The following is an 18,160-nucleotide window of genomic DNA, read 5'->3' as shown; positions in this document are numbered from 1 at the left end:
CTCATAAATTGAATGCAGTGCAACTCGCTATGCTGTTTATTTCATTTTGTAGCTAATAAAGAAAAACTAAACAAAAATGGACAGATTATATATATATATATATATATATATATATATATATATATATATATATATATATATATATATGTGTGTGTGTGTGTGTGTGTGTGTGTATTTGTGTGTCTGTACACACACATACATACTTAGGAAATCAGTTTATTTTGTGGTTCGATTTCTGTGAATGTACAATTGATTCCTAAAGTCACTATGTCAACATTTAATAGTAGGGGGTAACGGCAAAAGTTGACATGATGCTTGAACTAATAGAACACTACTGATGAGGCTAGTGTAATGAGAGATAAAGTTGACATGAATAATGGTTGAAGTAACAAAACACTACTGATGAGGCTAGTGTAATGAGAGAGAGAGAAAAAAGTTTTGTTGGCTCTTGGAAATTGTAATGACTTCCCAAAAAGCCCCCATAACTGATGCTGCAATCTTCCAATGTCGTCTGGTTGGCCACCTGGAAGGAGAAAAAGCAGCTTACACTTAAATTAAAATTGACTATGACTACATTTACTCAAATTCAACAAAAAGCTTTTTCTAATAAGTACTAATGTATGGAAGTGAGGGGTCAAGTTACGTTTGCTCAAAATATAAAGGATGTATACAGATTCTTTTGAATAAAAATCTTATGCTCCTATCATTTTCGCACACGAGCTGAGGCAAAAATACTTTGCTATAGTTAGCATGACACTGTTGCAACTAATTAACAGAAATTTGTTAACCTTATACTAATTCACTTGTGTTCATATTACTAAGTTGTAGTGCATGCCAGTTTAGGGAGGGCGTGTCTATTTTTAAAATGTGCTGAAGTTTCACGTAGTTAAATATATTTATGATCGAAATTGACAGGCGAAAACAAAACTAATCATGCAAGGTGTGCGCAAAGCGTGGCCATTTTACTTCGTCAGACCGGAACTACCCTTCTCATGGGAGTGACAATATTAGGCAGCGCGGCATGCCCATGTGTTTTCATGAAAAGCTGCAAGTCGTCTATCTTGTGCCGGCGCATCACCTTACTTTTGTGCATAGTGTTTTGTGCTCATCTCTTTCTGTCAACGACAACGGCGCGGTACACTTGTGTGTACTCACGCAACTATCGCAGCAGCTCGACTGTTTGGCATCGTCGAACTTCGGGTGCTTGCCTGCCGCTTTGCTTCCGTTGGCTGTTTGGGCAGTGCTGGTGTTCTGCAGCTTTCAAGACAATGCCTTCAAATGGGTTTCAACCATCGACTCGCGCGGCGCCCTCCATGCCTGGCCAGAGCATCGGAGATGGCTCGTGGTCATTGACCACCTTCGCGATGCTGCCAAAGCATGCAGGGGTGCAACAGCCGAAATACCAGTTGGAGCAATTTTAGAAGCAGCAAAATGTTACTTTTGGAGCACTAAATTCCAAATTGGGAGCAGGTTACGAAAAAAAAAAAAAATGCATTTTTTATCATTAAATACTGAATTTGGGGCAGTGTAAAAACAAGGCTTACATTAAAAAAATTGGTATAAACCACTCAACATCATCTAAATAATGCAGTGTGAACACCAGCACTGCCATTTCAATGAAATCAGTATTTTGGACCACCCCGCTGAGCGAACAATGATAAAGTCCATATTAGCTTTTGCTGCACCAGTCAAATCATTTGACAGACTCTGCAAATATAAATATCAATCTGGCAAGCTCGCGACTTTAAAATCTGGGAGAAAACAGAGGAGCAGGGGTGGTGAAAAAAATAATTGGCCCACAATTTAGATTGTATTTATAGCAAAGCATTAATGTCATACACTGCTTCAAATGATTGCCAGTAGCTCATTTATACATCAGTAATTATAATGGCACTCAGAATCGTGCGGCATACAAATGCACCAGTAACTTAGCAAGCTGTTCAGTGTCCCGCTATACCTTACAGCCACTTCTAAATCTCAATTTGCTTTTCGCAGGGCACCGGTGTACTGCGGCAAAGATACCTCAAGCAGCATTAGAACCAAAGCCAAGTAATTTTCTCACCACTACCCACCACCCAACTCAACCCCCCCCCCCCCTTTTTTTTTCACCATGGGGTTAGGTGCTCCTTCGGCTCTCTTGCAAGGCTCGTTCGACTAGGTAAAGTAACAACAGCGCGTGCTCGTTGGCCCGGCGACTGTACCGTATATCTATCGTGAGCACGGAGTAGGAATATTTAGGTGTTGACACGGACCGGGCGCCGCGGCGGAGAACGCGGCCAGATCTTGTTCGCCCTTTTTAGTACATGCGCTGTCCGCAGCAGCGCGGGGCGCTGCGAATAAGGGGCGGCAATCACTTGCGGAGTGGCGTGCGCTGCTACGGTGGTTACGAGCTGTGCTTGCCTTTCCGTGCCGTTAAAGCTGTTTTTCGGTGTTTTCTACTGCAGGGTGCACAACAAGGACTAGACGTTTATGTTTCAGCTGGGCGTGCGTAGCCTTTTGCGTCGTGGTTTGGGACCAGCCGCAATGATCGTTATGCAAGCTCACGTGGTGGAGCGGGCCGACGCAGTGCATGGATGTCGCGGCTTGTGTGCTTGGTGGCTGTGATGTGTTTGTTGTTGCAGTGCACGGTGTTGAAGTGGCACGCTTGCGAAATCTAGCCTGGCTCAGAGGTCGACTAGGACGCAGTAATGGGTAAGAAGTGTTTCGTACCCAACTGCAGATCGGGCTACCAAAGGTGCGTTGATCATGTGCCGCTTTTCAAAGCTCCATCGGAGCCTGCTTGCCTTGAACTTTGGCGCTGGGCCATACCTAGAGCAGATAGAATATTGCAACCGAGCCACTGCATCTGTGCGAAGCATTTTCCTGAGCAGGAGATATCAAAATCGTACTACGCTGAGTTCGATGGCCCCGTGCTTTTAAATGTACCCAAGAAGAGACCGGTGCTATCGGCGAATGCTGTACCCAGCATTTTTCCGGGATGCCCCAAATATCTAACAAAGCAGACAACTTCAAGAAAGCCGCCTAGAAAACGAAAGTCTGCAGACACGTGTGCCCAGCAGCCATGCAAGCGGCCCGCACCAACCACTGTCGCTCAGAAAGGTGACTTGTACATTTTGTTAAGACTTGCGGGGCAATGTGTGTACTCTTGTCTCTTGAACTTGCATTACATTGTGTGTTATGTTTTCTCTAGTCTCTGAGGATGGTGACTTATGTTGATAAATGTATCTGTTACACAAACTGGCTATTTTGGCTTCAGTGGAACAAAAATACAATTTCTTGTTTTTTGTCCTGAATGTTGTTGTTTCATTATCTGAAAATTTTGTTTCACACCCTGAAGGATCACATGAGATCCTGCACATTACACGGGACATGGGCAGCTTTTGCATTCTTTCGCTGATGGTGCGGTCGGTGTTACCCTTGTGTGCCCCAGTTCAGCTCCCTGATCAGTAAAACATCTTGGGATCAAGAGTCTGATAGTCAAAAAATCCACAAACGAAATAATTGAGGCCCCTGCACATTTTGATGAAAAGCTGCTGATAGACAAGGACGAAGAAAGAAAAACACAAAAACAACTTCTAGTGTTTTCCTTCCATTGCCCTCGTCTACGCGTGGTTTTCCCTCAATATGTGCAGAAGAACCAACTAGCCTAAGTTCAAAATTTATTCAGAAATAATTTAGGTGACCGATGCGGTCTAAAGAAGCAATTAACAAACACACTATTTGCCATATGTCAAGGCAGCAGCGCAATAAGTTTTAGTCTGCCATCTCAGAACAAGTTTCCACCTGCTGTACGTTTCGTTCCACATAATATGTTGGTAAAATTGTATAATTTGCCCCACCCTACAATGTTCAGTGGGGAATTTTGTGGCCCACCAAGCTGCTTTACCAGGCCGACTTCAATTATTCTCAACTGACATCTGCCAATCCCAATGTACAGTCGCACAAGTATATGATATCTGCGCGGGCATATCCGAGATAGACAACCGGTCAGCAGCGCCGATATCAGTGCAAACGACGAGCTTGACAGGAAGAACGCCAGGGACATTTTTTAGGGGCGAAGCTCCTTAGGGCGTGGGCTGTGCGTCCCCTGTATATAGCCACCTCTAGTTTAGTTCTTGCAGTGTTCACTAGATGGCGGTACCGTCTCCTGTATGTAGCCACCTCTCGTTTAGTTCTTGTAGTGTTTACTAGATGGTGGTACTTGTAGCTGATGATGAAAAGATGCAAGATGTTATAAACTAGAAAGTGGTACTTGTAGTTGATGAAAGACACGAGATCTTATAAAATAGGAATGATGTCACATATGGCGCGTGTCATTGGTTGAAGGCAATCGTTCGATTTAGTGCGGCGACGTACGCTAGGGGGAGCGATGTAATAAAATCGAGTGGGCAAAATGTACAGAGGACTCATGGTTTACCAGGTTTACCTCCGGAGTTTCGCCCACTCATCATCATTCACTTCGTGGATATGGCGGCACTTTTTTTTTTTACTTGCTGAAACTGGAACGCCAGTTTCAGCAAGTAAAAATGGCAGTAATGGAAAATGATTTGGTGTTGACAGCAGTTTCAATCATTATGTGCCTTGCTGCAATTAAAAAAAAAACTTAACTTACATGGCGCAACATCGAACGATCCCGCAACATCTGCACTTCGGCAGCCGCAACGTTCCAACCAGAAAGGCCCTTATGGCGCCGCGCCGTCTTCCGGCGTTCGAGCGAAGCGCATGGTTTGCCGAACAAGATCTGGCCGCGCCGCCCCGTGCAGTGTCAACACCTAAATATTCCTACATCGTGATCGCGAGGAACGTGGCAGGGACGACGCAACTTAAAGACAAAAATAAATGTTTTAAATGCCACTGCTAAGGCAATTAACCGGGTCACTCACAACATGAAATTGCATCGCAAAATAGAGGCAAGCTTCAGAAGAGCACAGTCAATATAAGGACAAACTTGCAGTAGGCATGTTGCTTATAAATGCATTGTGCTTCTAATTAGCCAAGCAATTTCAAAAATGCTGCTTGTGGTGACCCCACCACTACTAACTGCAGCGGACGATCACCGCGTGCCGTGCCCGCACGTGGCGCCATCTATCGCCACGTGGTGTTAACAGAGCGGGAAAGCAAAAGGGTGTGGCCGTGTGGCGGAATGCCCGCGAAATGGCCGCGGGTGTGCCTCAGATCCCCACATGCTTTATTAAATTTGCGGCTCTGATTTACGAATGTTTGAAGTTTGAGAAACAGCACGTAGACGGACACGTGCTCTATTTTTCGGTAAAAGACGTAATTTCATTCCAGGCAAAAGGCGCTTAATTCCATTCCCATTCCATTCCTCCAAGCAATGACCCCATTTCATTCCGGGGTCGCGAAAATGTAGAATGATTCTGGAATCATTCAGATTCCGGAGTGGCAACTCCGCAACACTGCCGCGCATTGAAGTGATGTCTAATAGATAACCACCGGAAATGCCCGGAGGCATGATAGCCGCAATGCAGCAAACACGCCAGTGAGACTTAATCAGCTTTATGATAAGCATTTGTAGCTAACTGCTTGTTACTGGATGTGGCACAGTTGTCCGCATACTGTGCACTTTTAATCACTCATGCAGGCCTTTTTATGCAAATCGGCTAAGTGCACCGAATAGACGCACTGTCTTCATGAATGAAAGCAGCTCGCCATCGCCCCGCCCGTGTGCGATCAGGAAATTAGTGGGCATCAAGAACACTTTTTATGACAAACACGTGCGTACGAAAGCGCCCCGGTAGTAACGGCATCAGCTGTGTAGGCGATGTGCTGCACACAACTAGGAACGATTGGTCTCGTGTGGCAGCAAGTGCTACGTGTCGCCGGAGATTTTTGTGCACATCTTCAAAGTGCACACACACATCGCGGAGGTTCGGACAAGTATTCCTGTATTCTGCCACATCCTTATGTCCTGCGTCATCATTTGCAACGCCCCATGCAACAAATCCACAACTTATTCCACGCTTTGCTGGTAAAGTCGAACCCGTTTATAACGAACTCGAAAGTGCTGCGATAAATGGTCGTTATACCAGTAGTTCGTTGTGTATAGAGTCGCCCATCAACGGCCATATAGTGGCCAAAACGTTTTTTATGTGTGTATTTTTTATTAATAAAGTGTAAACACCCCTCGCTGACAAGTTAAGCCTTTTCCCGTGTTAACTAACGCCCGTTCACAATGAACTCTCGCCGTTCCACTGAATTAGGATCCACTGACGTCGAACCAGTCATCCCTGGCTAGTTTCGTGCAGTATGTCGCTTACCCTAGCTACTCTCACTGTCGCATGCCAGTTCGCCTGCAGTCCAATGTATGCGTGATTTTGCATTCTTCGCGGATGTTTCACTCAGGATCGTGCTAGAGTGCAGCGGGTAGCCTGTCAGGTTCTTGCGAGCAACGTGCGCAAGCGGCCTTGCACAATGCGGCGAACTTGAGAACGGCACCATGACGTGCTTGTCCCACCGCCACCCGACGAGCTGCTGACTGTGATAAGCTCACTGGCAGTGAGTCGAAATGGCACGTTCATTGCCACCGGCCATCTCGCTATTGCTCTTTTTTATGCTTAGTCGTTAAGGCATCGCCACGATCGTGGGGAAGTTGTTACACGGGCCCTAGAATGGTGAAAAATGACCAAAAGGTCGATGTTTCGAATTTTTAATCCTATACGCACGTGTTCTGAAATTGTAAACGCAAAATTCGATCAATAAATGGGTTAAAATTTGTTATAAAGTCACTACGGGAGTTGCGAAATGTAAAATTTGTTCAAACTTCGCGCGTGTGCAGCTGGCGAAGCAGTCGGGCAATCACCGCCATCTTGAGCTCGTTTTGAAGCTGATTTCTTTGTGCGCATTTCGCCACCCATCAAAATGATGTCACATAAAAGGAACAACTGCCCTCGCCCCTTTTCTGAAGCCGCCTTCCCGATCACTCATTGGCCGGAGCGCATGCGCACTAGGCGAGCCTCCCCGTCTCTCGCTTCCCATCGGCTGATGCGGCCAATGAGGCTGCAATTTTTTTTCCCTGGTTGTTGTTTGTTGGTCAATAGCTCCCGTCTCGCATGTGTCTCCATCTGCTTCCCGCTCATGCTACACGATCGACGCAATGAATTTCCGTCTTTTTGCCGGCATGACTGGTGGCGCTCGTCTAAAGAAGATGCGCCAAGCGCTCAGCGAGAACAAAGGTGTCCGTGGAACACACCGTAGAAGAAAGCCGACTCCGTGGTGGTGTCGAAGAGATGAGCCTCGTAGGGAACTTTCACGCAACAAAGAGTTCGAGCCGTTAATCGCTTATGTCCCCTCTCATCGTTTCCTTTTTTTTTTTACCACGAGAGCACACGATTTAGAAATACTCCCCAAATACTTATATTTTCCATACACTCTACACTTCAAGAACAAATTGAGTACTAGGGGAGAATTTGTGCCTCACAAATGGGATCGTCACCTCGCTAGCACGCATTTCCTTTCTTGAAAAATCTCCTCTCGCCCCTTGTAACGTGCGTGCCAGCCTTGTTATGAAGAAGATGGTGAAGAGAAGTGACGTGTATGCCTGGTGGCACACATGTCACAACTTCTAACATTCCCCCTTTATCGAGATGTTAACCAGTGCCTTTCGAGTCCGCAGCCGAGCACTGTAACCACCGCAAATGCGGTGAACTGGCAATTATAGTTGTGCGGCAGAAATACTGCCCAAAAACTAAACTTTTTTCTTAGAGTGAATCTACCTCACCTACATGCAGTACCACAGCAATCCCGGCACTTCTTCATCACAAACAGTGTGCGCTATAAATGTGATGTAGCATATTCTTGATAGGAAAGTGGCGAGATCCGGTTTTTAAAGAAAAAGCGAACAAACCAGATGATGATTATATTTCTGTGGCAGAAATACTTGCCAAACAGTGAATTCTTTTGAAGTGGAGGAAAAGTTTGAGGATTTTCTTTCCTGACTTAAGAATATATATATTTTTTTACTTTCAGAAGATAGGTTGCCTTGCTTCAAGTGTCAAAGCAAAAGTGTACATTCTAATTTTAAAAAGTTTTCAGGTATTTGAAAAGAAAAAAAAAATCCTTCATGACAAAATGGAAATAAAAGTAATATGGTGTCTGCACATGCAGAAGAGTGCATCAGCACACGATCAATAAATTTGTCACCTGCAAATAACTCGACTCACACAAAGTAAAAAAATATTTAAAAAAAACCCCTTAAAGTCACACTAATATGAGCACAGGCAAGACTCGTTAGAGGAGACGAGAGCCTTTTTTTAGTTGGGTGAACTGAACCAAGTTTAACAAGTTCATCACTTTTTTCTGTAGATTGCAAATCTCTAATTGGATTTTTCATAGCTTTGTTAGAACAAAAGATGCACGATTTCTAAAAGCATCTTTCTTATAGGGATTTTTTGGTAACTGCTTTGTCAAACACAAAAACAAAATGCTTGGCAAGACAGCCAGAGAGCTGGTCTAGTCGGTGATGCTAATCTGAGTATTTTTCAATGAATTTTGAATGCAAAAGATAAAGATACAAATATTAGTGAAATTATTTCGCTGCATACTATTTCTAATCGAGAATTATGATTTGGTGAACAACAATACAAGAAACTAAATACCTTCGCCCACCAAACCAGCTTCCTGACAATCATGCCACATACTCTGTTGCTGTGTTTGACAAAGCAAAGTTGCCAGAAATGCCCATTACACGTATCCTTAATTATGTGTTATAAATAGCATACCTTTTGTTCTAATACACCTATTAAAACAGGCAGAGATTTCAATTCTGCGGATAAAACTGTACAAGTGTATTAACTTTCATGCCAGACACTCAACTTAAAAAAGAAATTAAGACCCACATCTTTCCTTAAGTTAAATTGAAGTTCTCAGCTGCAAACTAAGCCACAGCTGTTTAGTGTGTGACTATTTTACTAAACTCCATCACACCACTACTGTTCAGCGCTACCAAGGCCAAGAGGTGTAAGCAAGCAACACGATTGTGCAGCAACCCATAAGTCAATTTAATTACCGTACAATGTGTTCGAACTTCGCGCGCGTGCTGCTGGCAAAGCAGTCTGGCCATCGCCGCCCTCTTGAGCTCATTTTGAAGCTGATTTCTTTGTGCGCATTTTGCCACCCCTCAAAATGGTGTCACATGAAAGGAACGACTGCCCTCGCCCCTTTTCTGAAGCCCCCCTTCCCGATCACTCACTGGCCGGAGCACATGCGCCCAAGGCGAGCCCCCCTGTCTTTCTCTTCCCATTGGCTGATGCGGCCAAAGAGGCCGCGTTTTTTTTTCTTGGTTGTTGTTTGTCGGCTGCTGGCTCCCGTCTCGCACGTGTGTCCATCTGCTTCCCACTCGTGCTATGGAATCGAAGCAACGACCTTCCGTCTTTTTGCCGGCATGACCGGTGACGCTGGTCTAAAGAAGATGCGCCAAGCGCAAGGCAAGAAATGGAGATGTCTGTAGAACGCACCGTAGAGAAAAGCCAACAACCTGGTTGTGTCGGAGAATTGAGCCTCGAAGGAACTTCCATACAACAGAAGTTATCGCTTCTCACATTTATGGCTTCTTGCGTTCAAAGGAATTGTTCGTTTATCATCGGCGGTTGTAGATGCTGACAACATCGTCAGAAAGTTCGCCGTGCAAAAGCTGACCGCAATTTTATATGCTGCCTCCTATTTTTTGTTCTCTTAGCTTTTATCCCCCTTTGTTCCGGTCTGCCTGTGAAGAAACGCCTGGAAAGTGAACCACCTCGCTCGCAATGTCCTAAATCTGCATGCGGTGCTTGCCGCGTTCTATCCTTCCTTCCAAGCAAACAGCTTAATTTATAATTACAGCTTGCAGATCGTGCAGGTGGTACGGTAGCTTAAAAAAAAAAAAAGAGCTACCTTCGTGGCTGCCATGATGTCTTCTACCGCCGTCCTCGACCCCTGGCACCACCTCGTCCTCGACCACGACCTCTGCCCCTTCCACGACCACGGCCCATAGTGGCTGCACAGAAATAGCGCATAAGTACGGATACAGCCGCTGAATAAAAAATAAGGTGTGGCCTGTTGCGTGCCGCCAAAGCAGAGAGACGGGCCTAGTTCACCTTGCACACACTCTGGCGCTACCACTGTTCCCAGAAGAAAAGCTTTCACAAACATTTCTATGCGGGACAGTAGGCCGTAAATAACGCGTTTCGTTGCTGTACATCATATGTTCCCATTCTGGATTGTTATTAGAAGAACCTGTTACACCACATGTGAACATTTTGCCCTAGGAGGGCCAATCGTTAGTAGAGTAAAGGCCTTAACACTCTCCATGAATGCTGCTCGTTTGACTCGCCTAAAATGAAAAAGGTCACTTATTCCGTTCATAGGGAGGCAATCGCTGGGCAGATTCCAAAGGCAGACGTATCAGCGTACCAAAACGTACCGCCAAGGCACACACAATTTAACGCTTTTGCTACCGCGCCTATTCAAATCGTTCAATTTGAACGATGCATTTTCAAGTTTAAATTCTCGCGCGCTCGCAGAGGTTGCGGGCACCTAACGCCACATATGTAAGAAAGTGGGAAACGCACAATGAAATACGTGATGTTTTGGTTATTTTTTGCTTTAGAGAATTTTTTCCCTTGCCTCAAGAAATTTCAGATAGCTACGTGTGTGCACCGATCATGGCGTTGTTTTTTCCGTGTGGATGGTCCTAAAAGACGACGTGTTAAATGCAAAAACAATCAACCCACCAACTCGTGCAGAGCGAATATGAGCACTGCTATTTCAATAAAAGTAGTATTGACATTTGATGCACCATCTGTCGAATTCTTCGACAGACTGTTTGCAAATTAAAATTTGTTTCTGCCAAGCTTGAAATTAGGATGATTCGAAAAACCGAAAAATAGGAACTAAAAAAAAAAAAAACAAAACCTGCCGTACAAGTTGTTTTTTTTTTAGGGCAGTAGACATGTCATTTGCTGCTCCAAATGATTACCAGTAGCATTTTTAGACATCAGCAATCATAACAGTATTCAAAATTATGTGGAGTATACATGCATTAGTAATTGACAAAATGTACTGTGTCCCGTGACTGTTTCCGACTAGAGCTACAGCCCCTTCTAAATTATAACACACTTTTCCGTGAGACACTGGCGCAATGTGGCAAAGGTGGCTTAGGCAGCGATCTGTGCGGGTTAGAACAAGGCCAATCAATTTTCGAACTGCTACACCCGCCCACACTCCTTTCTTTTTTTTTTCCCATGGGGGTTAGGTTTAGGGCACAACTTCTCTGCTCGCTTGCAAGGCACGTTCAACCCGTAAAGTAACAACGGCGCGTGCCCTTTGGCCCGGCGATGAATATATATAGCCGGAACGACGCAACTTCCAGCCAGAGTTTATGTTCTTTGTTTATGCATCCTTGCTATGGCAATAGGATGGAAAGGTGGGCTAGTTAGTAATTCATGATGGTTCAGCAAACTGGGAGCGCGGGGGTAAACACAGACACAAAGCAAGTTGTTAGTTGAGCACTTGTGGTGTGTGCCTCCTCTTTGCTTTGTGTCTGTGTTTACCCCCGCGCTCCCAGTTTGCTGAACCATCATGAATTACTAACTAGCCCACCTGATTGCACCTGAATACTCGGAAGAGCACACACCCTTACTTTAAAACCAAATTAAAATACCGTCTAGGCCATGCTCGCCACTAATAATCGGTCAGAGGTGGCCGCACATGCAGGACCATCAAACAACACTAACATCTCGAGTTTCCAAATTTGGTATCGGGAGTCTTTTAAGTTGGCATGCCCAAATGCTCACGAATATTTCTTGCTCTACTTGTCAACCTTTGAGACTGAAAGCATAAGTAGAATTTCGGTCTGAAAAAGATTAAGCTACCGTATTTACTCGTGTAATAAACCCACTCGCATATAACCCCCCGGTCCTTGAAAAAAGAAAAAGTTTTTTTAATGCATTCGTTCATTTTATTTTGGTGTGATACCCAGTGAAGTTGACGATCAAAACAATGTTAAACCAAGCAATTGTATCAAAAATAACTAAAAGCCAGAACATATAGTTTCGCAACCATGCTAAACAGTTGCAAACAGCACAAACGCAGACGACGTCAATCAAAATTTAAAAGTCGCGCCTTTCGCGACAGAGCGCCATCTGTCGAATGCAGGAAAAGTTTCTTTGCTTATAGTGTCAAGGAAGCACAGCAGCACAAGAACAAAGCAAAAAAAAAAAAAAAAAAAACGCATGGTCTTCGAGATGGCAAAAGCTCAGCGTTGAAACACGCCACGCACCCGTCATCTGAGAGGCCACGCAAAGCGTCTACTCTATCGACATGTCTCCCGCGACAACGGTGCACCGCCATTCGGCAATGCGTTTTTGTTGTCAGGTTTGTAGTAGTAAACTTGGTTGAGGACACCTGCTGCGCAGGGGGCATTCGGCTGGTACACTAGCTACACGGCTGGTTTTAAACTTAATATTGGTTGAGGCATACGCTGGAGCATGGAAACCGAGTGGTTGGACGGCACTTCGGCATCGATCTGCGCGTGTTCATTGCAAGAGAACACAAGACCTTCGAGCTACAAAAAGATTCGTTGCACATTTCGTGGGCCAAAACAAGCAAAACAGTCATGCAAAATGTTTGCTGTTTTAACTTCTGTGACTACCCCCCCCCCCCCCCGCCAATTGACGTCAACTTTGCTGAAAAAAAAAAAAAAAAAGGTGGGTCTATTACCCGAGTAAATACAGTATTTGCCACAAAAAGTTTTTTCCCAATTATCTTGCAAAACAGCGTTACCAGCCTCCTTCTTCTTGGCTTTGGCTTTGGGTGTGTCATCAATGAGGAGTGTTTCCAATGGCAGACTGTCTGGCAAGATGTAATATCGAATGTTGTTGCCTCGGACGCTCAAACTATCAAGCTGCACTGGTTCACGGTGTTTCATCGTCAGCTTGACAGCTTTAAGGTGAGTGTTCATGGCCACGTCAACACCTGCGAATCAAATTATGTGTTATGAGGAAAAACTTCATTGACCAGTCATCTATGATCCACAGTAAACGTAAAATAACACAATTAGAGTAATCTAGCACACCGTGTACTGTACACAGCTATGGAAGCAACCTGGTGTGCTTTGGAGCAGCTTAGTAAGCTAAACAACATTGATTTATATGTGAGGTTCAACGTCCCAAAACCACCATATGATCATGAGAGACGCCGTAGTGGACGGCTCCGGAAATTTCAACAACTTGGCATTCTTTAACATGCACCCAAATCTAAGCATAAGGACCTGCAGAATTTTCGCCTCAATCGAAAATGCAGCTGGGATTCGATCCCACGACCTGGGGGTCATCAACCGAGTACCTTTGCCACTACACCACCACGGCGCACAAACTAAACATTATTAAAATACACATGCAAAAAGATAAAACAAAAGATTGTTCTCGATTAGACAGCATTAGCAACCATTAGCAACCAAAGCAAAATATGTGGGAGCAACTCGGGAGGCAGGAATGATGTGGTATTGGAAAAACTTTGGAGCACTAAAGGGTATGTTTGGGAGCAATGCAAGTTAATTTTGGAGCATAATTCTGGGTTCACATGTCATTGCTAATTCAAATTTTACAGCGAAAGCTGTTACGAGATCAGCACACGGGTCACGCACGGTGCCGTAGTTGTCTGCCGCCGCCGGTGTCCGTAACCAGTATCGCAAGAAATAAGACGAAAAACTCAGTAAATAAAAGAACATCAAGGACACAATGGAATTCGAACTCGGGTCTGCTGAGTGCCAGCCCAGAATTTTACCACTGAGCTACGCTGGTGCTCAGAACCCATTTCTAAACTGGCCTTAGGCAGGCTTCATGTCACCTATTATCCGAGACGTATACCCACTTCAGGCATAATTCTTCGTCGTCAGCCACTGCATAAAAATTTGCACAAAATTCCTAGCAAGAGTGTAGCAGGTACCACACTTCTCCGAACAATGATGAAGGATAGCACAGTGAATGCTGGCATACTACACAAAAATTATGATTATTTATGGCATTGTGGGTACCCAGCAAGTGTGCTTGTACCAGTTTGCCAAAGAGTGTTTAGAAAAGGCTCTGAAATGCCGCTCTTCCAGCTTTTGCTGTGACTGTGCACTCTGCGCAGGCCTGGCGTCTTTTATTTCTTCTGGAAACTGGGAGGTTACAATGGTTTTTAGTAAATATTTAATGCTAATGAAGCACCCCCCCCCCCACGCACATCGAATCCACTTACACAGATTTTAACAACTGCACCATCAAGTTCTGTATGTTTTATATGGTGAAATTACCCACTTAGAGCTATGCCGGCACGCCACAATATCGCTTACAAGAATGAATCCTGACTGTTGGGTGTCTTACCCGAAAGGTGATCGAAATCCTTGAAAAAAAAAAAAAAAAAAGATCAAGCTACTGAAGCTCCGCCAACAACCCAAACACCCCTCAGTGCCCTTTCAGATTGGCGGTATGCTTGTAGCATTGCGGCAAAGAGCTTTCGAAATACGCCAGAGTGCGGGGGTGGCGGTGACTTTGTTAATGCATTTCTGGACATGCAATTTGAATATACTTGTAGCTTTCAAAACTTCAGACTTTGCCCTACATTGGCTGTTTAAAGGGCCTTTAAATCACCTCCAATATTTGTTTAAGCATATCAAGTAAACGTGCGCATCGTGTGCACAATGCTGTCGCGATCAACGATTCTACACGTGGCAGCGCTAGGAGCCGTCGGGGCTCCACAAATTCCACGAAACAATCCCCTCTTTTTTCCGGGCCTTTCGGACCTTCGCGCGATGTGCCGTGCCACATTTCTGACGTGCCGAGCCAACTATGCCAAATATGCTGTGATTAGTTGAGCAAGAGCCTACGACTTCCGGTCAGTCTGCAAGCAGCTGCCCACGCTGCTTGTTGTTGTTCGTCGTGTTGCCCAGGTGTGTGCAACACGTGCAGGGCATGACGTGTCCCCCTATGGGTCTATCGCTTTGGCGATCCTTTGAAGGCGTGCGCGCAATACAGGGTCCATACCGGCATGAGTACGGCAGCCACGGTTCACCAACAGGCACGCAGCTACAACGCGATGAAGTCGACGGCCAGTGTCGCGGAAACCGGAAGTAGATGGAATTTCAAACAGCGCATCAGCGGTGACAAATGCCACGCGAGATTGGGAGGGGCATGGCAGGGGCGCTTGGCGAGAGGGCAAAGCGGCGTGAGAGAGGATACCAGCAGAGGGAATCGCAGGAGAGAGTGAAAGGTCTGGTCATCACGATTTTGATAACCAAACGCGTCTAACTCTGCTATTACTGCACAGTTTCGAAAAATTCCCATGGCTCCGTGTTTGTCGTACACTCCTGCACAATTTGCACACCAAAACAAGGTTTCGACCTCTGGGTCGTTTACGGGCCCTTTAAGGCATGTGGCAGTCCCATGAAAGCGTGCGAATTTTCAAGCACGTGTGCGCAAGCACTTGTGACAAATGCGGCTGAAGCAGAAATAAAACGAGCCGGCCATTTCCGTTGCGTGAAAGGTGCATGCGGTAACATCGCCTTGTGTGAGAGGCATACTACTGATGGCACCTCAAGCAGACAGGAAAGGCGCAGCCTGTGCGTCTATCACTGAGCGTAGCGTGGGGGAGGCTGCGTCATTAAAACAGCAACTTAACTTTGACCGTAGGGGCAGAGTCCTTGGCTCCAACACGCATGCAATCTTGGCAGACATCAGCAAACGGGCTGCTTACTTCATGTTGACATTACAGAGTACCAAAACTGCTTCGCTCTATGAAGCCGCTGTATTCCCATGCACGCCAAGCATTTTGAAAAGTTATGAGATTGGATCCGAAAGCGCTAGTTGATAGCCTTACTTTGTATAACCATAGAATTTTTCGCTACAGCAGTCCCTGCTTCGCCCTTGAGGTGAGACTGCTTGTTTCACATCACTAACGTGGATGGTGCAGGATGGTGCAATAGAGACCATTCTGCATTGATTTTAGAGTTCCCCGCACGAAATTACGTATCATGACACCATAAACTTGTTTTTTTTTTAAAGCGTTTAAGTGTCCCTTTAGACTCTGCACTAACTGAACCAACACATCTTCTTGAACATGCACTACGGACCATGAGATCACACAAACGCCATGTACAGTACAGCCCACTGTTAAAGGGAACCCGCAAGTGCGTGGCTGGCGGTCCGCATCGCGCCAACTGCTGGCGAGATTTCGAAATGGGGTGCATGCGCATTCGTTCATCAAGGTGGTGCATGTCCCATGTCGTCTGCTACTTCTCCGCCTATGCACTCGGCGTGTGCTAGCAAGCGATGACCCTTCGTTTTCACACTGTAAATCAACTGACACCAACTTGGCTTTTGGCTTCTTAAATAAGCCGATATTTCATGATGACAAATGTGAGCTTAGAATGTTCACTGCATAACACTTCAACAGCCTTATAAGTTGTCAAAAGCCACTAGTTGCAGCGAGCAGTACGTGAAAAAATATGATGGACTGAATGGTGATAGCTTGAGAAAAACTGCAGCAAAAATAAAACCGTACATTTTTGTGCTTGCTGGAAGTCCAAAGACCAGCACGCAGAGTGACAGCTAGATAAGTTGCATCTCAAAAACCTCGAAGTGCCTTCCAACGCTTTCATGCACACAGGCGAAGTAGCAGACGAAACTGAGCGGGCTCCACCATTACGATTCTATGCGCATGCGCCAAATTTACAAATCTTCGCGCCAGTTAGCGCTAAGCGGCCCGTTAGCCACGATCTCGCGTGTTTTCACTAACAGTGGAAATAAGGCCACATACCAGTGAAATTATTAATGAAACCTCTATGCTGTCATCAGCAGATGCATTAAATATGTCATCATTTTTCACACACAGGTGCACCCCCCCCCCAAAACACACACACACACACACACGCACGCACGCACACACACACAGGTACTACTTACACATAACCATGATAAAGCTCTGCCCATCCACAATGAGCACAACATTTGCTATATTACCTTTCCCAATTACATGTCCATTTGGCTACATGAAGCAACCAAATTAACATGTAAACAACTGTTCGGGAGTAAAAGCAAGAAGACCCATACATTCTCCATAAAGCGATCAAGAAAGCAGGAATATAGAGCCAAACTAAGTGCTAGCTGACACCTACATTTAGTAAATCATCAGGGCAATAGCTAAATCTTTTTCAGTACACATTTCAAGGAGTTCATTTGAAGCTGCCAAACTACTGGATATGAATAAAGATCACTAAAACCACACAGAGTAACGGCAGCTACTACTACAACGCCAACTAAGAATCACTCAAATAAAAAAATAAAAAAGCAATCCTATATCAGCAAAGCATTCGACGACTCTTTCAGCAAAGTTTGAACACGATGAACAGTTCAACAGGCGAAAGAATAGTAGCAACAAGCATAATACGGGCAACTGCACAGCCGATCATAAAAAAAGGATAAAAAAAAAAGGATCATACACACCAATTATTGTGCCGTGGACTTGAGTACCATTCTTCAGCTCTATCGTCACTGTTTCGTGACTTAGTTTCATCAAAAATCTGCAGAGTGTGAGAGGCGTCATTCCAAAGGATATCAGCACCAACTGTCAAACACTGCACGAGTTACATAAGCTGCCATGTGCAATAATATCTGCCAAAAGCAAACCAATAAACAAAACCTGAATAGTTCTATCTTCGATAGTGACACCGAAAGTTGCGATGACATCTTCCGAGATACTAATGGCGTAAAAAATAAAACTAACAACATAATTATCAATGGTTAATCACACATTATGTAATCCACAATAGAAATCCCACATTACCTGACTAACTTCATGATTGCGATGGATTACGAATCCACCGAAGCTACCAAGACTAACGTTTTGTTTACGCTTTACCCGAGTGCCGGTCTGCTTTCATAATGGCGCGTTGCACAGTTCGATTTGCGCTAACTTTAGAGAAAGCTGTAAACGTTAAAAGACAACTAATAAAAATAAAACATAACTAAACAATAGTTGACCTAGTTATTAGTGGAGTTTGTTAGCATAGTTTTCAGAAATATTAATTTTTATCTATAATTTGCGTGAAAGTACTTTACATTACTTACATCGAGTCAAGGCAAAGCCAAGCCAAAGGCTTGTGCAAATACGACGTTGATTATCATAG

General features: G+C 44.8%; 1 protein-coding gene across 1 annotated transcript; it reads right to left on the bottom strand.

Moving 5' to 3' along the window:
• Positions 1–200: 200 nt before the first annotated feature.
• On the bottom strand, positions 201–17,942 carry LOC119170186 (small ribonucleoprotein particle protein SmD1). Its single transcript, XM_075877866.1, has 5 exons — positions 17,818–17,942; positions 17,478–17,554; positions 12,778–12,969; positions 9,889–9,991; positions 201–523 (listed from the first exon to the last, which is right to left on the bottom strand). Exons 1-4 carry the CDS (start codon positions 17,829–17,831, stop codon positions 9,912–9,914), a joined length of 363 nt encoding a protein of 120 aa, XP_075733981.1. The 5' UTR covers positions 17,832–17,942; the 3' UTR covers positions 201–523; positions 9,889–9,911.
• Positions 17,943–18,160: the final 218 nt, after the last annotated feature.

This window comes from Rhipicephalus microplus, chromosome X, assembly GCF_043290135.1.
Source record: "Rhipicephalus microplus isolate Deutch F79 chromosome X, USDA_Rmic, whole genome shotgun sequence".
Taxonomy (NCBI): Eukaryota; Metazoa; Arthropoda; class Arachnida; order Ixodida; family Ixodidae; genus Rhipicephalus; species Rhipicephalus microplus.
The sequence above is the reverse complement of the archived record's forward strand: the minus strand, read 5'-3'. Positions and strand labels throughout refer to the sequence as shown.